A 22,911-nucleotide genomic window follows, 5' to 3' on the forward strand; every position below is an offset into this window, starting at 1 on the left:
CACAGTCTGCAATTAATAAGACCTAACGTTGAAACATGATATGGGAGGTTTTCACCATTTTAGTATTAACCCTGATTTGCTTTTTAATATCCTGGTCATCTGATTGTTACTTGTTTTTTTGCTACTGATGTAATAGCTATTGAAATTGCTGATAAGTTCATTTCTGTAGTATGTGTTCCAATAAAGATTAACCTAAAGTGATTCGCTTTTCCTTAAAGATTTATCCTTTGGCGTATTGAGTGCATATGAGACAGTAGATATAACCCTTTGCTAAGTATGAAGTAGGGATACTAGCAGATTTGTTTCCCTGTATTGTTTTTCCTTTCAGCCTGCCCTCAACTGGTCACAGGGTCAGGAACTGACACAGCTCATTATTTTGGAATCATCTGAAGTACCATTCTCCATATTCAATAACAAAAAAAATCAAATTAGTTGAACTTTCAAAAATGTCAAGTCACCAGATAAAGTGCATTAAAGCACGTATTTAAATGTCGACGTCTGTTAATAAATGTGTATCTTAAAAAGTTAAAATTGTCTGAAAATTTGTTTAAATGAAATACTTCTTCATGCTGGTCATTTATAGATTTTGCTCAGTAGGAAACCAATTACACTTTTGTTTTTGAGAAATAATTTTTATGTGAAGAATCTTTATAAATCTTATGAAGCTACGAACTGTGTTCTTGAATCAGCATATTATTAGTATATTCTTCTAGCAAAGGTAATGTAGAAAAATGGGCATGAATATGTACCTTTGGTTTTGCAGTTACTTAGTTATTGCCCTCTTATGCATGATGGCCCACTCCTTCCAAACTAGCATATTTACGCTCAGCTTTTTTGCCCTGGTCTTCCTGTAATGTTTTGCTCCCATATTTAGTTTCATTCGTTCAAAGCAAAGTACAAGTTTGACTTGGAGTATGCAGTGGAAATATTCATGAAAACTTTTCACATAAATCCCTTTTATTTATTTAATTTTTAATAAATTAAGTGATATTTCAAATCACCAAGGATGATGGTTCAATATTTAAAGGAATTCTACTTCACTACCTTCTGTCAAGAGAAGGACGGTCTTGTAATGAACATAATCACCTCCAGGTCTCTAGACTCTTTTATTCCGGCTAATTCTTAAAATAAAATCTGACATCCTCCTTTTAGGATAAGAAATTACTTTATGTGGATGTTAATTTTTTTGAAACAGATGGACACCACAAAGACGTAGCATGATATGGCTTGTGCTGACCTTAGATACAATAGGGAGACATTTAAGCCATTGTGTCCGGTAAAAATCTTGGTATCCTTTCACTATGGAAAATCATGTTTTTTAGCTGGTAATAGGTAGATAAAAGTAGGTGTTTTTCTGACTGAAGTCAGAATCTAGTCTGAAGGTAGTTTCTTTTTTAAAATCTTATTTAAAATTTTTTAAACAGCATTTTAAGAAACAAAAGAGGCTAATTCCTGAAAGGACTGTTTGGAAGTACTTCGTGCAGCTGTGCAGTGCACTGGAGCACATGCATTCTCGACGAGTCATGCACCGGGGTGAGTTCAGTCATGAGTAACTTTTAGTGTTGGTGTCAACGATGCACAGTATCAGGCTTTCCCAGGTAATTTATTTCCAAGTTTTGATTTTACTAGAATGATAAGCCTTTAAGTGAAGCCTACTTGGTTTTTTTAAAAATAAGAACGAGAATTAGTTATTTTTCTGTTTGACTTTTTTTTTTTTTTTTTTTTTTTTTTTTTTTTTTTTACTGATTATGTTGGTAAAAGAAAAAAAACAGATGCAGGAAAGCAGTTGAACATGCATAAGGAAGAGTTTGTTTTTTTTTTTTTTTGATGAACTATACATTACAGCTACTTAGATTTTTAATGTTCAGCATTCACTGTTAATATATTCTTAGTTATCAGTTAAATGGTTGGGTGGAATGTATGAAGGTTACATCACTAAGGCATTAATCCCTTGACTTGGGGGTTTGAAAATTTTCAGTACAATTTATTTAAGCAATTAAAATTTCTAAGGTCATCTAAGTAAATAATTACCTGTGTCAGAGTTATGATTTTATATTTTATGTAAACATGTCAATAAATTACTATTTAGTGGGATATTCTATTTGAAATTGACATAAGAAGGGCACAAATTTATTTTGTGCTTTGAATTTCACAGAAGTTTATTTGAAAATGGAAAACAAAATGCATTTTAAATGAAAATGAATGGTGATCATCATCCTGCATTGATGATTATCTGTCTATCAGGGGACTGAGAACTCAGAAATATTAGGCTATATGAAACTTACTCAAAATAATTGGTTAAAAATTCAAACTGACTTTCATTTTTGAGATATATTTTAAATTCAACAATGAGAAGTGTTTTTTAACCCCTTGAATATACCTAAACTGACATTATCTTTCACCTGATCCCTTCGTTTATTCACAGATATAAAACCAGCTAATGTGTTCATTACAGCCACTGGGGTGGTCAAACTTGGAGATCTTGGGCTTGGTCGGTTTTTTAGCTCCAAAACCACAGCTGCACATTCTTTAGGTAAGAGACACAATATAATTTCATTAGGTTATCTGCCCCCCTTCCCCCCACCCCGCCCATATGGTTAAAAATGTAAGGGATGTACAGATTACATGCTAGCTTTTATAGTCTAAATAAAACTATTTTAAAAATCATCAGGTCCTGAGCTGAAACCTATCAGGTATAATGTGTCCATTCATGTGACAGTTGGATACTTCTGTTAGTTTGACCCTCAGGCAGGCATTTAGTAAAAGAAAATGCTAATGAACAAATCTAGTTGTTTGTTTTTGTTTTTTTTTTTTTTTTTTTGAGTTTGAAATGTCTTTATTGTGCCCTCACTCTTCTTTTTTTTTTTTTTTTTTAATTTTATTTATTTATTTTTGGCCGTGTTGGGTCTTCGTTTCTGTGCGAGGGCTTTCTCCAGTTGCGGCGAGCGGGGGCCACTCTTCATCGCGGTGCGCGTGGGCCTCTCACTGTCGCGGCCTCTCTTGTTGCGGAGCACAGGCTCCAGACGCGCAGGCTCAGTAGTTGTGGCTCACGGGCCCAGTTGCTCCGCGGCATGTGGGATCCTCCCGGACCAGGGCTTGAACCCGTGTCCCCTGCATTGGCAGGCGGATTCTCCACCACTGCGCCACCAGGGAAGCCCAAGAAATCTAGTTTTAACCATTGCCATGGATCCTTCCTTTTCTCTTACATTAATAATATTAAGATAATATGAAGAATAAACCATATCTTGAAAAAGGACCTCACCTGACCATTTAAAAATACTATAGTTGTTTGTAAATGTTTATTTATTAAAGTAACATACATGGTTGTGATTGCTCCAGAGGAGGGACCTAGAGATGATCTATGGCTAAGGAGGAAGATATTCCCCTAAGTTATAAAGAAGAAGATACTTGTAATTTATTCATTCTAGAGCTGATAATGTACGAGTGTCCTTTGTACCTAAAATAGAACTGAATGTAGCTATTACAACATTATATTAATGGAAAGAAGGTTGTCCAGTTTAGAAACAATAGAAATTACTAGGAAGAAATAATTTTTAAATTGAATAACTTAAGGGGAGTGATAGAGCTTCTCCTAAAACTCTTCAAATCATATTGTCCCCTTGTAATGTGACTTTGTCAAAATGGTAACAACCAAAATAAAACAAGGATTAAGGTAAAAATAAGTTGGCTTTAATTTAATGATGCCCCATCTTTGGTGAAAGATGAAATCATTGAGAACAATTGAGTTTTTGGATAAAATTATTGTTTTTAAATGAGAAATAAAAAAATTTTAAATGGCTTGATGAGGAATAAGTGAGTTACACTAAATAACGAAGTAGTGAAACGAGCATCTGAATTAGTTGACTGGACATTTTTAAATGGCTTTGTCGCAAAGGTCCTGTGTGGCCTTGAACCTGTCATTTAATTCTTCTGTATCTAGGATAGTGTGTAGCACATAAGTAGGAACCTGATCAATATTTGCTGAATGACAAGATATTGGGTCCTAGATTAAGGAGTGGTGGGAAGATAATACTTTACTCTTTACACAGAGTTTCAGTTTTGTCCAGTAATTTAAGAAAATAAAATTTCAGCTGATGCCGAGTGACAATGTTTTAGTTTCTTCTTTCACTTTACATTTATTCTTGCAGAACATTACAATTTTTTCAGGATAGGAAAATTTGATATGAAGTTCCACAAGAAATGCATAATTTTGCAGAGCACTTTAATAAAGTTTTATTTGGAAGTTCCAACTCTGACAATGCAAATAGTAGAGGATTTCTGTGAAGAAAACTTTAGACTGTTCCAAGCCAGTGCCACTGATCGTTAGGAAAGATAACGTGTTCACTGTTACTCATCTGAATGGAATGTCCTAACAGCACTCTGTTGTTAATCTACTTAGAAATGCTAGGTTACAGTTACACACGCACACACGTACATGCACACAGGCACAACTGCACGTACCCATGCTCCTGCACATATATATGTATTGTGTAAATGCTGCTTTGCAGGCTGTCGCTCTGAGCATGCCGTAGTTGCCTGACCCTAAGTATCCAGCATATTATGTGAAAACCAAATCTTAACAGTTTAGGAAATGGGCTTCTTTAGCTCGCCTGTCACTGCCTCTTACAAAAGTTCTCAGTGGGGTTTACAAACGTGTATGCATGTCTTAGATTTAGGTGATGTGTGTTATTATATGATATAGAGAGTAAAAATTTAATAGATTTAATAATTCGTTAAGAATTTCTAACATCAGTTTTTATCTAAATCAATTCACTTAGGGTCATGTAGTTGTGTGTGTGTGTGTGCATATGGACACACACACATACAAATGGGGATGCCCATAATTATAAAACATTCTGAGACACACGTGAAGTACAGCCAGTGAGGAAGTAGCAATGAGACTGGTTTGTTTGATGAATGAATCAATAGAAAAATAATTTTTGTTTTCCATATTATTTTGAGAAAAATATTCTTAAAATAGGAAAACATGCTTTATTCCTGCCTATCTTCTCTGTGAAGTAAAGATTTTGATGGTTTGAAACTGAAGTTCACTAAGCAAAGTACATTGAACATCAAGAATTAAAGTTTGAACTCTAGCCTACCAAGGTATTTGGACGCAATAAAAATTCTGTGTAGAAGGATCAGGAAAAATTCCTTTGCTAACAGAGAATATGTATAAAATAACAAGGACAGAAATTGTGACATAGACTTATGTTTGTTGACAAGTTGACCCTAATTTTTGCTTTTAAAGAATTATTGCCCTCCTGTGTTACTGACATATGTTTTTATTTTTAAGAGCAAATTTAAAAGATTGCTTTTAAAATAAACAATAAGGATATATAGTTCAGCATAGGGAAGTTTAGCCATTATTTTGTAATAACTTTAAATGGAGTATAATCTGTAAAAATATTGAAACACTGTATTGTACACCTGAAATTTACAATATATAAATTATAATATAATAAAAAATGAAAGATTGCTTTTATTTTTCCAAAAAGTACTTGAAAATGTGGCCACCTATACAAATTTATTTTGCTCACAGAAAATATGATAAACTGTATGTTTTATAGTATGTTGATTTTTTTTTCTGATTTTGCTGAGGATTAAATCTGTAGGGCATGGTTTATTTATTCACAGTGCAGGTTTAAATATTAGTGAAACTACAAAGGAATGAGATCTGTATATCATTCATAAAGGAAAATCTGAATAAGTTTACTTTGAATGAAGTCTGTTTTGGTGCCAAATTTTGTTTAATTTTGTAAAGGAGATTTTTTTCAGGAATTTAATTCAAAAAGGCAGAAATACCTAGGATTTTAGAAACATCTTGTTGTAGTAACAGATTTATACTTTGTTTATTTCAAAATACATTTTTTTCAAAAATCAAAGATTTTTCACTTATTTTTATTCAATCATTAGTAAGGAACACACTTCCAAGTTTTTTTGTATTTAACAATCCTTAAGAGATTGTCAAGTCCTTGAATTTTTCAGTTGTCTCTTCAATTTCTATCTCTTATTTGTATCATTTAATTACATGGTAACGTATCGACATGCAGTAAAATCTCTGGTTCTCTCACATTTTCTGTAGCAAATGAAGTTGTGTAGGTGGCCACGTTTCCAGTCAGTTTTCACAACCAGTTTTTTAACTAAGGAGTGTGTCAACATAGAATAATAATAATTCCTTAAATTCAGGGTTAAAATTACAGATACTAAATCTGATGTTGCTGGATGTTCAGACCATGTTCAGTTCTTCAAAATTGGAAAAAAAAAAAAAAAAAAAATCTCAGAGGCCTTTAGTTTTTCTTCTGCTCCCACCACACACAGTGTCTCCCAGTCTCTCCATTTCTGTCCTGTCCTCCTTAATCCACAACAGCTTCGTGTTTGGACTAGGAAAGTATCCTCCCTTGTTTGTAATATTCCTTCCCCAAAGACATTATCTGATCATGTTACTTCCTCCAAATCTTTGACTGTTCCCTGTGGCCTAAAGAATATCGTGAAAAGTCCTTGGCTTCGCGTTTGGGGTCCTCTAGGTCGGTGTCTGCTGGCCCACTCCCGTCTTTGGCTACCCACCTCCCTCATGATGTCCGCCGTGCTTTTCCTCTTGCCTTGTTCTGAACGTGAGACAGAACGGAGGACACCTGGATTTACCTGCCCATTCTTCTGTAGGACCCTGATCAAGCCCTTCATTCACTTTTCTCAGGTTCAGTTTCCTGGTTTCTAAAAAATGGAAATGTGGGTAATAACCATCCTATGTCAAGCAGCCCCTAACCTAATGATAAAATGAACGCAAACATGTTTTCTTTTTTTTTTTTTTTTTAAAGAGCTCCTGACTTATTTATTTATTTATTTATTTATTTTATTTTATTTTTTGGCTGTGCTGTGTCTTCGTTTCTATGTGAGGGCTTTCTCTAGTTGTGGCAAGTGGGGGCCACTCTTCATCGCGGTGTGTGGGCCTCTCACTGTCGCGGCCTCTCTTGTTGCGGAGCACAGGCTCCAGACGCGCAGGCTCAGTAGTTGTGGCTCGTGGGCCCAGTTGTTCCACGGCATGTGGGATCTTCCCAGACCAGGGCTCGAACCCGTGTCCCCTACATTGGCAGGCAGATTCTCAACCACTGCGCCACCAGGGAAGCCCCCAAACATGTTTTCTGAACACTGTAAGTTGCTGTATAAATGTTAAGTTGCTGATGTTAACATGACAGTGGTGTGGGGAGGAGAGGAGAGGGAAGTCATGTGAAATTTATTTATTCTGTTGAAATACCTGAACTGATTCATTCAAAGACACAGGTGCTATTCCAGGGCATAGGAACGTAGCCCGAACAGGTCAAGTGCTTGTCTGCATGGCTCTCACCTGGTGGTGGGAGGGAACAGATAATAAACAAGGAAACAAAGGAATAAGATGATCTGTTCGTCTGTGCAGGGAGTGACTAGCGGAGGGAGCACTTCAGAAAGGGCGAGCCCCTGCCGGGAGGTGGTGTTTGACCTGGGATGAGGAGGATGCAGAAGAGCCGGCTATACTGGGTCCCCGGAGAGTAACGTCCCAGGCTGACCAGCAGCAGTTCAGACAAGGGGCTGCTGCAGGGCGTGCTCTCCTGCAGGAGGTTTGCGGGGTCAGGGTGCAGGAGGGCCTCAGCCCCACGAGGGGGGTTCACACCTTATTCCGAGCACAGGGCCAGCTTTGCAGGGCTGGCACGAGGACAACCACATAGTCTGATTTGTGTGAGGACCGAGCCACGAGCCTCCGTCTTCCTGGGGGTCATCACGCCCTGTTGCCTGCTCTCCTCGGGGCCTTCTCTGTCCTGGTAGTTTCTTCTTCGGCTCCTAGACGGCCTCTTAGTATGTGCTGCCCAGAGCTACCTCATTTGTGCTCCTCAGCCTAGCGAGCACCAAGTTTATCCCTGTCTGATCTGAGCCCTGGAAGGTTCTTTGGCTTTTGTCCCCTTCCCCTTTTGTTTTCTACATGCACTTACGTTAAGTCAGATCTTCATTTAGCATTTTTGTATTGATTGGGACAGAGGATGTGGCTGGGAGACTCATTGTAGGATTACACATATTCCTAGGTGTAAGCTTTGCTGTTTTCTTTCATATTGTTTATCAATCTTACAAATGTAACAGATGTTAGAAAATGTGTTACGTGCATGTATCTATATCTATATCTACATATATCTTTAAAATTTGTGATGAGGACTCCTCCTCCTCTCTCTGGAGTCAAGCTTTTTGATCGTCTAGATACGGGGCCGTCAGACTTCTTGACAGTCCCCCCCACTCGCCCCCTGCCCCAGCAACACCGTGATCCCCATGGGGACCTAACTGCGTATAACTGAAGCACAAGTTCCATGCGACAGTGTTCTCTGCTGTAACTGCAGTGCCTTCTGACGCTGTCTGTTCTATTTTGTGTTACTAAAAATAATGGTATTTGCAACCCAGTAAATTGATTTCCCAACTCATTAATGGGTGATAACCTGGAACTGGGAGAACATTAGTCTGTGTTTACAGTACTTTCATGCTGTTCCATTTACTTAAAGACAGATTCCCATTTTTCTACCTTCTCCTTGTAGACCTTCTCCTGTCCTGCTCTCTGGCCAGTTCGGTCGGTCAGACGTAGTGCGTAGTGCAGTCATTTACAGAGTTGCCAGTGCTCCTGGAGGTGGGGAGTAATGTGCCTGATTGTTCCATACAGTTTGCAGCCGTTCAGCTCCCTGAGGTCCTCGCAGGCCGACGTGAGCCATGGATGCAAACTGTTCCCCTTCTAGAGCCCAGGAGACTGAGGCACAGGAGGCGAACGGGCTTTGCACCTGGAAACCAGTGAGGCGAGCTTCCCTAGTCTGCGGTCCCTCTCCCACCCGGCACCGTATGTTTTTGCTGTATGCGGACCTTGTGGCGTTTTCCCTGACTCTGCCACTGTTTTCCGACTTGATGTTACTTACCTCCATCGGGGTTACCTTATCCCGCTGTGCACATAGCTGAGGGGCCTACAGGTGAAAGTGCAATTTGCCCCCATCCTGCACTTGACTGTTCTGCATGCCCAAGACTCAGAAGTAAACAGGACGGAAGTCTTTCTTCACAACCATTCTGTCTACCAGCAACTGGGGCTGATATTTCTGAGGAAGTGGCTCTTCTAGACTGAAAACTAAAAACTTCACCAAAACCTGTGAAGTAGGAACATGGCAATCAAGGTGTAATTTTTCTCATGTCACCTTGGATTATTTTAAAATCGTCCAAATATATGATTGTTGGTCAAACCATATCAAACTGCCCTAATTTCCTGTAATAATGACCCAGAGGAATCGTCCACGGCTACTAAATATCAACAGCAAACGTAGCAATGAATATGTGCACAGCATTTATTATTTGCAAGCAGTTTTAAAGCACATTTTCTCCTCTGTTCCTTCATGTTGTGTAGGGGGTAGGGTGGGGATTACTGAGCACACTCTATTTAATACTGAACCTGACCCCACTCCCACACCGTCCCTAGAATTCCTGATCCTTATCCTGTTTTCCTTTTTCTGTTTTTCTTAGGACTTCGTATCTTTGAATATGCTGTGTTACTTACTTATTATGCTTAGTACTTTCTGTCTTTCTGCCTCAGCCATATGGAAGCTTCATGAGGACCGGGATCTTCATGTTTTTGGTTCTCTGATGTATCTCAGATGTGTAGGAGAGGGCATTGCACATAATAGATGCTCAGTGCATACTGATCAAATGAATTAGAGACAGGCTACACATCAAAGGATGGATATGGATTTAACTAAATATATCAGTAAGTATAGGTTAGATTATGCCGCAGGAAGAAACAGTAACAGCGCTTAGTTGCTTAGCACTGAAGCGTATTATTTCTCTGGTCACCCGGAATCAGCTGTGGGCCCCGTGTGGGTCCCGGTGGCCGCCCTCCCTCCAGGTGGTCACTTGGCATTTCAGGGGGCTTCAGTCTTGTGTGATCTTCATGAGATGAAGAGATCATGGAGAATCACTTACTGGCTCTTAGTTAAATCTTTCTACTTGAGTGTAACACATTAATTCCCATTCGTATTTTATTGGCTACGACAAGTCTCATGGCCGCATCCATCTTAAAGGAGTGGATGAATAATTCTCCCAGGTGTTCAGGAAGAGGAGAACCGGAAACAGTGGAGGTGAGCATTGTCGCCCTTCATTGTCCATGAGATGAAGGAAAAATACCTCATTCATTTGTTTATGTGGTCTGTACTCCTTCTCTCCTTGTTTATTTTTGTGATGTATTTGTAGCTATTGCACCTGAAGGGTAATTAGCTCTCTTGATGGGATTGTGTGGCTGGGGGGAAGGAAGAGGGAGCCATGGATAGCCTTAGGGAGTGTCCATCATTCTGAATTAGGAGATTCTGAGCAGAGAGATTATTTTTAAATCCAGAATGATTCATGAGGTGTGCTAGAGTATTGATCCCTGGTGAGTTTTCTCTTGATCAATAAATCTGTAATTTTCCCTCCTGAACGTACTTGTGATAGGGACCTTATTTTGGCCAACTTAAAACATTTATAATAAAAATGATTACTTACCAAACTTCAAACACCAGCTGCGGACTGAGTGCCATGTAGCACATGAACTGCTTTCTCTTCTGCATCTCTAATTCAAATCTTTAAAGTGGTTGTGATTACCTGGTTTAGGGTCCTTATCAGTTAGTGAAAAACCAGAGCTCTTTTAAATGATAAAAGATCATCATTTTATTCTTTTATTCTTCTTATGGTAAATGTATTGGCTTCTACCCGCCCCCACCCCCCCCCCCCCGCAAAAAAAAAAACCCTCAAAGAATGTACCTCATCCCATCCCCAGACTGTCCAGTGAACTCGTAGAGGTCGAGGATGCTTTAGACCACAAGTGTCTCCTGTGGAGTTCTTGGCCTGTGGCTGGCTCGGCACGTGGAATTGGCCCGCGTGACGCGTGAATCGTCAGTGCATTTGTATTGCTTTCCTATTGCTGCCCTAACAGATTCCCACAAATGCAGTGGCTTAAAACAACAGAGATTTATTATTTTTGCAGTTCTGTAGGTCAGAATTCCAACATGGCTCTCACCCGGCTAACATCAGGGCGTCTGCAGAATTGCACTTTTTTCCGGAGCTTCGTGGGGAGACTTATCCGGGTTGTTGGCAGAACCCAGGTCTTCGGTGTTGCCGGCCCCAGGCCCCTTTTTCCTTCCTGTGTCCTCCCGAGGCTGCGTCTCACCTTCTGAAGCTGCCCTCATTGGCTTCTCCCTCCTTCCTCCATCTTCAAGTCCCGCAGTGGCAGGTGGAGACCCTCTCACACTTGGAATCTCCCCTACCCCTGCCCTTGCAAATGTCACGGACAGGCCAGGGTAGTCTCCCTAGCTTCAGGTCCCTTTGCCGTGTGATGTGACGTTCACGGCGTAGCACCAGGGGCCAAAGTGCTGCCCGCCTCCCCGGACTGGTCGCCCCGACGGCTGGAGAGGCTTTGGTGTCCTCCTCTAAAGCCCCGTAAGGTGGCGTGCTTTAAAGGTCAGAGGTTTTAACGGAAGTTCACGGTACTGAAGTTAAGCACTGCTTTTTTAGACAGATGTCTTAACGTTAAAATTTCCCATTTTTAATTATAGACTTTCATCAGTGATATGTGTTTACTTTTCAAGGGAGAAAATACCACACTTGCATTCATGTAAGTTTTGAAAGCAAGTCCTTTTCTATCATTACTATTAGTTTACTAACAGTTCTTTTTTTTTTTTTTTTTTTTTTAATTATTTACAAAAGCTTATTTAATCCTCAAGGGTCGTCTCTCCTTTGTACCAGTCTTACTTTTGAGTGCCTTGCTTCCTCATGGACAGAAACATAGGAAGAGATAGAAAGTAATTTTAACAAAACTTAATTAGAAAAATTACACTGCCGTAAAATATAAGCACATTATGTACTCCAAAGGTATATGTAAGTAATTAAGGGTAGTTATCTGCTATTCAAGCAAATCTGTTTGCATCAAAGTTGCATTTATTATTTACAATGAAGTGTTTCCTGTCTGATGGCTTGCTCTAGTGAAAAGGAGAAAAAAAAAAACAAAAAACAGCTTAATCATGTTCTAATATGGCATTTTACTTGCTTTCTTAATGTCTCCCGGAAGAGCAAAGATAGTTTTCTTTTTGCATGTACGTGTGTGATTTAGTTATTATATATGCTTGTTGTACCTCCTGAGGATGGAGTAGATTTTTACAAAGAGCTGGCTAGGGTGCTCTGATACTGGTCCTTGTGCTGGACAAATACTTGAAACCTCTTGGGGGGAAATTGTGTTGTTGTTGTCGTTGTTGTTTGCGTTACAGGGTTGCTTGAACTCCTCTTTCCCTTTCAAAATGAGACAGTGGTTCTCTGATTTTGTAATGTTGCCAGCTGAGTAACCGCATGGCCGTCGTTCCACCAGCATCAGAATTTTCACACTGGGGTCTCTTGAGTGTACAATTCATGCTCCCCACACTATTTCCAAGTGTGCTATATCCTCTGATTACAACGTGGAAAATTAGTGTTCTTGAACCAGGCATTAAAGCAGTTCCATTTTTGGTGCCAGGTGCCACCTGCGGTCACGTGCTTGTCCTTCCCACACCTTCCCTAGCACCTCTCTGTGGGTCTTTCCTTGGCGTGTACCCCATCATAGTTCAGCGTGGTTTGGAGCCTTAAAGGCAGCATATGCCTGGTCAGTATTAAAGACTACTTTCACTGATTTATTTTTAACTTGCAGTCCTTCCTTGACTTAAATAATCAGGCTGGGAAGAAGCTATTATCTAATTGTAAACTGTGCCTGTTTAACCTCTCAGCTACCATAACAGTATCTGTTTGAAACAGAGTAGCTGCAGAGAAGCACTGAACCCTGACCCTCACTCCTGGCCTTTGGTGTGTACATGCTGAGACTTGTCCAAGAGTTCTCTGCTGCTTAATTTGGAAAGATACAGATTTTTTTTTCCCGGTCTTATTTCACAGTCGTCAATTTTAATGAAATAACTGTTTAAATGCAAGGGACAGAACGACCTGGCTTGAATTCTACATCCATACCTTACTAGCTTTGTGATCTTTGGCAAATTACCTGACTTCCATATGCGTCCTCTCTACAGCAAGATAATAGTAGTAACATCTCATTAAACTACCTCTTGGGGGCTTCCCCGGTGGCGCAGTGGTTAAGAATCCACCTGCCAATGCAGGGGTCACGGGTTCGAGCCCTGGTCCGGGAAGATCCCACATGCCGCAGAGCAGCTAAGCCCGTGCGCCACGACTACTGAGCCTGTGCTCTCTAGAGCCCACGAGCCACAACTGCTGAGCCCACGAGCCACAGCTACTGAAGCCCGGGCACCTAGAGCCTGTGCTCCGCAACAAGAGAAGCCACAACAATGAGAAACTCACGCACTGCAACCAAGAGTAGGCCCCGCTCGCCGCAACTAAAGCCCGCGCGCAGCAACGGAGACCCAATGCAGCCAAAACTAAAATAAATAAAATAAAATAAATTAATTTACAAACTACCTCATAATAGCCCCCATTTCACTAGCCAGTGAGCCCCATGAAGACAAGGTCTCAGCCTGTTTACTTCTGTCTTCCCAGCACCTAGAACAATGTGGGCCCTGATAAACAGTGTTAAAAGCTCAGCAAGATAACACATGTGATCCTTTTAACACAGTGCCTGGAGCAGAGAAACAGTAACTAGAAAATTTTCTGGGCTTTTAAATGTTATCGGTTACACTTGAAAGATGAAAAATTTATTTAATAAATGTCTTTTGTAGAAGAAATATTGATCTACCACTCGGCCATTCTGTACTGACCTCAGATAATACTCCTTACAATTAAGTAAATTTGGCCTCTCTCCATGAAGTCTGCCAACGTAATTTCTGGGCTGGCTTAAGAGTATGAAGGAAAAAATGAAAATTAATTCCTATTTCCTGAAGTTGTATGTGTTCGTGTGTTCGTGTGTGTGTGTGTGTGTGTGTGTGTGTGTGTGTTTAAATCAAATTGAGGTTTAAGATGAATAGTGTCCTTTCAGTTCCCCCAGCAAGGAATGTTCAAAGCTTTCTTTTCTGCAGTTTGTTCTGAGAGAAAGAAGCAACATTTCTAAACTGAATTTGCTTGTTTGTACCCTCTGACGTAAAACATTTCGGTCAACTGTCCTAGGTAATAGTTTAAAACAGGAATATATTACTTTTTTCCACTTCACTTTCTGTATGGGTGTTTGCAGGGTTTTTATGAGTGCTGGAGAATTTGAGAGCAAAGGGATCTCAGAAACGATCTCATCTTCTTCATCACTGCACCTTACAGATGAGGAAAGTAATAAAAAGAGAAGTTAAGTGGTCCTAGTTAGTTGGTGGCAAAGGTAACATGTGAAACAGATTTCCTGACCTTTGAATGATTTTTCCTTTCCTCCCTTACTTAAAAAACAAAACAAAACAAAACAAAAAAATAGCAACCCAAATCTAACCATATAAAAAGGTGCTTCAGTGGTTCTGTTATTTTTTCTCATTCAGCTCTTTGCAGAAATTGCTAAATGTTTATAAACTATTGAAAAAATGCTGTATGTAACTTACTCTGATGAAATGAAAGTTATTAATTAGTTTATTCTATAATAGCATGTTAACAGAATTTTTTGGCTTTCTTAAACATATTGTAGAACTTGGCGAAAATCAGTCTTCATTTTGTTAAGGATACATTTTAGGATGTGTTTATTGTTAATAGAGTACTTCCCATGTAAAACTTTTCTCATATAGCTAGAATAAGTCAATTAACGTAATGAATTTTTTTTTAATATTTGAATGACTGTCTTATTATATTTTAAAGACGGGTCAGATAGCATTTTCAGTTGTTAACAATTTTCCTCTAGTATCAGACTTCCTGTGTTTTGTAATGTTGTCATCCATTTCTTACTCACTTTTACTCTTGTCAGGAGGTTAAAATGACCTAAGTATCTGCTGTAGTGAAACATCTTCCCGTTTGCCTCCAGCCACGCATTCTGGAAGGATCAGTGGAATCATGCGTCCTGCCGTCTGAGGCGCCTCAGCGCACAGTACTTTGTGCGGTCGTTTACGTGTCTAATCGTGTCACTCTGCGCCTCCCCCTTGTCTTGTACAGGTGTTAGGAAGTCACCACATTCTTGAGGCAACAGCACTAATACACACAGCTGTCATGAATTTTAGAAAAAAAGGTTTTTAGGAAATAATCATGTATTCATTAAGTTTGAAATGTGGAGAACGTCTCACTGCATTTACACGCATTTCACATTTTCCTGGGCACTTAAACTTTGCGGCTCTCTGCCCGCTAGAGACGGGCGAGGATGGACCCTTCATGGGCAGGGGCCCAGCCTGTGCTCAGTGTCGGCGTGCAGGACGGGGGCGCCCTGCGGGGGCAGGTCGGAGAGGCGGGGGGGGGGGGGGCCTCCCTCTCGCACCCGGGCTCAGCGCTTAGTGATGAGAGTCTGACCCATCAGTAACCGCAGTGCAGGAGGCAGACTTTCTCCCTTCCCACTTAATGACGCTTTTGGACATGATGTGTCGGTCAGAGAGGTGACTAGCATACTCAGATTTCCATTTTATTATATACGCAAGATACACATAATTGAAATACCAGAACATGCGTATTTAGTATAAAGACGCTGGTTGCTGGTAATATGAAGGAGAACCCTCGTCTGGGTTTAGAGCCGCAGCGTTAACTCTGTGTGTAACTGTTGGTAATGACCTCCAGCAGCTCCCTAAGAGGCTCTTCTGTACCTTGCAGTTTTTCAGGTTTTAGGTTTAGTTTAGTGGGATTCCTAATCATCCCGCTTCTCTGCCTCCTTGGCTCTCGGGCTGGCCGTGCGTTGGGTCTGTGTGGCAGTTAAGGTGTGATGCCGGGGCTAATCTCTGTAAAATGCAAGCATTTGTTCTTCTTTTTCCCTCTCATCAATCTTTCACACTCACATCAAACCCCTAACGTATCAGCAGGTTTCCCAGAGCTACTGGTTAAAATTACCTTTGCTTTTGGTAAACTCTGAACCTTCAAGCCTCAGTGTTTTCAGTCGCCCCCTGTGGATTCCGTGAAGCCTCTCTCTGCACATCCCTCACTGCCAGTCACTGGCTTCACGTCCTGCAACCGGGAGCCTGTACAGAGCCATTTATTATTCCAGCTGTACCCCTCCCCCCTTGAACGGAGAGCGTTCAGTATGCCCACAGTTGGTGTCGCTTGTGAAAACTACAAGTGGAAGGGGCCACAGCGCCCAAAGCTGCAGAGCTTGTGTTTATCTGACTCGATAATAATACAGATTCTTTAAACCTAGCCATTTCTAAAAGTTTCTTGGCTTTTCTCATCCTGAGAGAAATTGGCAAACTTAACTTGTCTTCAAAGGAAATGCTGCAATTAAATCATTTATTTCTTAAAGTTTGCCTCTAATATCACGTCCGAATACTTCATACTTTAAATTTCTTTTATCCTCCTGTTTGCATACTCTTTTTTTCACTTCTTCACTTCTGTAAATACCTCCCTTTCATCCATTCTGACTAGGACCATCCATTACTAGGAAAAATGGATTCCAGTATGGATAGGATTTCTTGTGAATAGATGGTTCCTGATGTTTTCAGCTTTTAGCCCAGCATAGTTTCCACACACGACCGTCAGGTTATAACTTCCTTCTTTTGGAAGAAGAGGGTGATGTCTTTGAGCATGATGCTTTGACTGTTGATGTGCCGCCTCTTGTTGCCTCTGACTAAACGCCGCTGTTCAGCATTCTGAGTTACACTCTCATTAGATTTACTGTAAACTCCTAGGGAGTACTTAAAAATTAGTAGAAGAAGGAGAATGTGCTTTTCTCTGTGAGCAGCAGCATAGTTTTGGTAGCTGTTGCCTCAAGCAAGTAAAATTTCTAAATATTGTTCTCAAACTTTGATTTTCTGTTTGGCAAAAAGCCTTAGGCAAATAATGGTGAAATAATAGCCACCTAAGTTTGAGACTTAAAAGATATTCACTTCCGAAGTCACTTCGATGTTTTTTACCCTTCAAAATATAATGTATATGTCTTACTTATTTTACGATATTTAATAAATTTTAAATTAAATGTATTATATTAGCATTCATTATATCATGTTCACATTTTCTAAAATGGTCATAAAAAACCGAAAAGTGTACTCACACATCAAAACAAGCGAACCCCAAAATTATCCAGAGTATCTTGTCTCTATGAAGTTCTCAGTAGTAATAGTCTCAGACATTTTTTCAGAGATGTCAGTGACCTTTCACGTATGTTATTATATAACCCTTTGATGTACAAAAGTCTGTTTTATTCTTTCTAAAGTGGGAGAAAGTAAGGTACTGAAGGTTAATGATTATATCATTTGTAATTTTAAGAGTCACAACAATGTTCTAGGGGATGTTTCTGTAAAAGTTAGTACGTATGATTTATTTATACGTACTCAGTTGTTAGGTATTGCTATTTATTTTAAAATTATTATATCAGCATGTTTAATTATTTGGGATATACAAGCCATGTTTAAAAATATCAAGAAATGAAACCAATCTGAGTCACTGAGTAGATTTTCATGTTGGAATTCCTTTCTCTTTCTTTAGTTATGCCCCCTAGATTCTCCCTGAATTGATCGACAGGAAATAAAGTGTAACCCACCACACCCTTTTTAATGTGGGATAGTTGTAAACATGCTGTTCAAGGATCAGGGAGGAAAGAGGAAATTTAAAAGTTTTGAGTATTCCCCAGAACGATTTTCTGATCCTAATGAATTATTTTGATGACATTTTAAATCTGGAATTTTGGATGTAATTTCTTAGCACAGCGGCATCTTCATTTTTATCCTTCTCTTGTTTTATTTGGTTTCTTTCCGCAGTGGGTACACCTTATTACATGTCTCCAGAGAGAATACATGAAAATGGGTACAACTTCAAATCTGACATCTGGTCCCTTGGCTGTCTACTGTATGAGGTAGGTAATGGTGATAAATTCCATATACTGAAGTGATTTTACTTACTGGAATACATTTCCCCTATCCTAATAGTATATAGTTATTTTTTTCTGGGTGGTGCTTAAGAATTAGCTTTTTAATTATGAGGAAGTTAATTCATTGACTTAGTAACTGTTTTTATAATGAAATTTAGTAACTATACATTTCTACACATTTACTTCCTCTAATATAATTTTAAATTGTTTCCTTTTGATGGGAGTTTTATTTCTTAAATGTTTTTTATGTTAATATAATGTTGCTGTATAATCTTATTTATAAAAATATACATTTGAACAGCTATTAAAAAAAAAAACTGTTGCCCATGCATAACAGGATAGATATAATAGAATGGATGTAAAATATGAAAGCATAGTAAATAGCTTTGTCACATTTTTTTTTTCACTTTTATGTAGATTAATTTAGCTTTAAGGATAGTTTGTAAACAGATAATTCTTCCAGGTTATCACTTAGTTTCCGTGAGTAACGGTTTGTATTGGTAAAGCTCAGTGAAATACTCTCTCTCACCTGTTCTACTGGTGATAATTTATCAAAGGAAGATGGAATCACGTAGATAGATCCTCTAACGAGCATTGCAGTGCGACAGCTTGGGTGAATAGAAGAAAGCATGCTATGAGCGCAGTTTCTATTCATGTTGTATAGTAATGGTATCAGAGAACACTCAAGCTAGGGACTTCTGTAATTTACTTCTTTAATTGAATGGTAATTTTCCTAGGAATGTAGGCTTTCAGTCAAAGCTGTTAACTAAAAATTAGCCTACATCTCGGTAACTCTTTTAATAAAATAAAATGAAGGAAAATAATACATTGAATCATTTTCATATTTTAAGATACACAAAGGAAATCTGAACTGGATAGATAGAAACCAGTGTATTTCTTACTCTTTATTTTATGTCTCTTGTCTTCCTGACTTTAAATGAAATATATGATGAGATCATCTATTTTAATTGTTCCACCTTTACTTGGAAGTAGAGCAGCAGAAGGTTTTTTAAAATGTGTATCATAATCTTTAACTATTATTTTACAGATTGCAGGTTCAAATTTCCTTAAATTAAGGAACCTGAGATTGTTTATTTTGTTCTTCCTACTAAATAAACTAATGACCACTTAAAAAGAAAGAGATTTTAAAAATGTTCTTAAAGAACATCCTTAGGGTAATTTTTATTAAGAAAAGTTAAGAATTAGTGATAGAACAAAGTACATGTTTGTATGTATTCACATGAGATTAAAAGAGATTTATGCTTACTATATTATATTCTGTTAATAGGTTGGAACAGTGTTGCACTGATTTGATTATATTAAGTTATTGTAAAGTTTAAAAGGCACTTTGTACATTTTAAAATATTTTATACCTGTTTAGGTGACCTTAGATTCCTTCAGGCCATAGTCTAGTAATATTACCAAAGCACCGTTTTCCCTTTATACACCTAAAAGTAAACAGCAAATTGGTTTCCACTAAAGAGATTAAATTTAGCAATGAAAAAGAAAAAGTTCAGTTGAGGTAATAAGCATTTTTTGGGAAGTTTGCTAATTCTTATAGGACCGGCAGACTCCCATGTCAAAACTGAAATAATTCTTCACATTCTGGATTTGCCTTTGAGAGGCAGTGTCCCATTTTTATGTATACTTGAACACCAAAATAAAAATTGTTTCTTTGGACACTCCTCCATTCATGCGTGTTATGTGTCGTGGATGGTTTTGAGTTACAGTATTTAACATGGTAACATTAGTTTTCAGCTCGGCACATTTTCTCAATTGCTCCATGCAGGTGATTGGGAAGAACTAGAATTTTTCTAAGGATTTAATTTACCTTGATGCTGTTATCTCCTTCTGGTTATGTTTTAATAGAATGTCAATAAAAATGCCCAGTAGTTTAGCTTTAAACAATTGGCCATAGCATCACATCGATATTTTATATTGTATCCCACTAAGAATTTATCATTCACAACGAAGGAGTGGGAAGCCTTTTTTGAAAACGTATTTTAAACTCAGAAAATTAGACTTTCAAATATTCCTGAAACCTCAAAAAAAAAAAAAAAAAAAAAACTAGCAGTACAGTTTTAATTGATATGCAACAAAGTAGACTTTAGTAATTAAAATCAAGATGCTGTGCTTTTGCGACACGGACCTTTACATGGAAAAGTAGGTTTTACACATTTCCTTTATTGTTCAGTGCAGCAATTGCATCCTTCCAGGGTTGTAGGTTGGTGGCTTACAGTTCAAAAAAAAAAAAGAGAGCTGCCACCAGCCCCAAAGACAGACAGTGGGCTTTCGTCCCTCCAGCACCCCCAGAATACTAATCAGGGAAGTCGGACCCTGGAGGTCAGGGAGCAAGTCAATCATTCTAGCGATCGTCTCAGTGTGGAGGATCAAATTAGCCTGAAAAATTCAGCTGCTGGGAGGAGAGGGCGAGCAGCTGTCAGGGGCAGCACCGAGATGCACTAATGAACCAGATGAATAGTGCAAAAGCTTGAAAATAAAAACAGGACAGTTGACATTTTTCATCTGTCAAAGCAGGAGATGCATGAAAATATACTATTCCTGTTTAACTCCTTAGGGGACATTCAGATTTTTTTTTTTTTTTTTTTAACACTGCAGTATTGAGACAAAAGTACTGTAATGAACTCCTGGCACATGCTAATGAATATACGGACGTTTACTTAGGGTTTTGGCAAACACGGAGAGACGATAGTTTATACACACAGTCTATTTTTCAAGGGGGGCATTTTAAAGATTGTGTTTTATCATCAAGTGTCCTCGCATTTCAACAAAACATGTAATTATTATTGTAGCCCCTCTTCTAGAAATTTCCTCTCAAATGGAGTGGAAATTTATATGTCTAGGGACATGCACCTTGTTTGGGAGTTTCTTCTCTTCGTGGGGAACACCTGTTCCTAAGGTGGTTTTGCAGGAGGTCTAGGAAAGGGCTGCCGGGCGGCTCTGCGCTCTGCTTCCCCCCCCCCAAAAGCCCCGCGGTCCAGGCCGGGAAGGAGTTAAGCTCTGCCCGCAGCGGCCCAGACAGATGAGAGCCGTTCGCAGCTCATGCGTCCCCGCCGACGCCCGCCCCGCCGAGGAGCACTGCTCGGCCCAGCGTGTTGCACGCACGCCCGGCCTGTCTGGGGAATGTACACATTGTCCTTCCAAAATCAAACTTATTAGCACATGTAGAAAAGGGTGACTGACTTGGGGGCAGCGTCGTACCCTGTGTTGTAGTCTCGCGCCCACAGTTCAAGGATTGAGGAGGCGAACATTTTCAATGGAATTTTTAGTTTGTAACCCTGCTAACCGCAGTCCTTGCTCACACCTGAAATCAGGTCAAGTTAGAACCTGGTCTTAAAATAAAGTTAAATTCAATAATGTCTTTTTTAAAGGCATTCATTCTTTGAGTCGTTTTTTTTTTTGTTTTTTTTTTTTTCTGCATAAAAATCTCATTTGGATGCCTTGAAGGAACGGCCATGACTCCTAGGGCTTTTGAGCACATTTCGTGTTTTCGAGACATCATCAAAAAAGAAAAGCAGTTCTAATTCATTGTGAACTAGTTGAGGATCAGTTATAACATTCAGACTGAGAAGACATTTTTTATCTCAAAATAACCTTTTCCTACAGAAACCGCCGTGTGAAATAAACTGCTGTGTGTTCTGTTCCCCAAGCCATGGCTAGGTTATAATTCAGTTTTAATTAACTTCAGTTTCATTTTTGTTGTATTGTGACCATTACATGGTTGATACATACCATTGATGTCTGTCTAGTCATGAGATATACTAGTTGTTCCTATAGCACTGTATTTAGAGTCTTAAGTTATTTTGTTATTCTTCTAATACTGTTTCATACTGCATATGTGTGTATGTGTATAAATAATTATATGCTAACCATTTCTCCCTTTTAGGGAAGTTTAAATGTTGAAAATAATAACCAAAAATTGAAGTAAGACTTTTTAGGACTTAATAATTCTCTGAAAAGGGTATTCATGAAACACAAAATGCCTAGAGAACTTTATTTAAAGTATTTGTAATTATCCCCCCCAGTGTAATATACTTGATGAAATCTCCCTTAAAGTTACCATGTAACTGTATCAGTTTCATTGGGAGCATTTTACAGATGGCTGCGTTACAGAGCCCTTTCTATGGCGACAAAATGAACTTGTACTCGCTGTGTAAGAAGATAGAGCAGTGTGACTACCCACCTCTTCCTTCAGATCACTATTCAGAGGAGGTAAGTCATTTTTCAGTCATGCGTTCACGTTGTTCATTTTGCTGACGTTTGCATTTTATTACAGAATCTTCTTTTATCCATTGATACAAATGACAAGTACAAATGGCAGAAAGAGCACCTTCATTCCGTCTTCCTTCTCTCGGAGGCTTGGCTGTTAGACCGTTGACCACAGTTAGTTCATCACGTGGAGGGGAACACAGCGCAGCATGTGGTGTGACATTGGCCACTTCCTACGTGGGATGGGAACAGTGGCTGACTACAGCCTCCTGAGCACGGCAGAGGGCAGAATTAATGCCGAAGCCAGGCTCTGGGCGACCAGCGTGTCCAGTGGCCCCTCTTAACAGGGTTCCTCCTCATGCCCATGGTCTCAGAGCAGCACACAGTTGTAACTTTCTCTTCTGGCACCACTTCCTCCCTCCAGCCCATGTCTTCCCAGATTGGAAGCAAACATCTCTCAGCTGCGTGCTTCTCAGCCTTATTCTCTCAGCTTTACCCTCCCTCCTTTTACTTTGACAAGATCTGCCCCATCCCCACCTCACTGCTGCAGTCAGATTCCTGTAGGAAACGCTTGTGGTTATCGCTGTAGATGTGGTACAGAGTACACTGGGTAGAACTGAAAATCTTAGAAGACTTTACCTTGTTAAGATCTGAGCTGGATCCTTGCTTGCTTTGGGAACCCGTTGAAATGAGTTGTTTGGGCTCCACCCAACATCCAGTGTTTCACTGAACAAAACATCTCCCATTTTTGCCTAATGCATCATGATTTTACCTGT

General features: G+C 39.3%; 1 protein-coding gene across 3 annotated transcripts in view; it reads left to right on the forward strand.

Annotated features, from left to right (window-relative positions):
- The window catches only part of NEK7 (NIMA related kinase 7), a 136,482-nt gene that overhangs the window by 90,572 nt on the left and 22,999 nt on the right, over window positions 1-22,911 (forward strand). For all 3 annotated transcript variants that reach the window (XM_068541856.1, XM_068541854.1, XM_068541855.1), the window contains 4 exons: window positions 1,425-1,533; window positions 2,426-2,533; window positions 17,796-17,890; window positions 22,025-22,138. In XM_068541856.1, the coding sequence (XP_068397957.1) occupies window positions 1,425-1,533; window positions 2,426-2,533; window positions 17,796-17,890; window positions 22,025-22,138 (426 nt within the window). The remainder of the gene's footprint in view (window positions 1-1,424; window positions 1,534-2,425; window positions 2,534-17,795; window positions 17,891-22,024; window positions 22,139-22,911) is intronic.

This window comes from Eschrichtius robustus, chromosome 3 (assembly GCF_028021215.1).
Source record: "Eschrichtius robustus isolate mEscRob2 chromosome 3, mEscRob2.pri, whole genome shotgun sequence".
Taxonomy (NCBI): Eukaryota; Metazoa; Chordata; class Mammalia; order Artiodactyla; family Eschrichtiidae; genus Eschrichtius; species Eschrichtius robustus.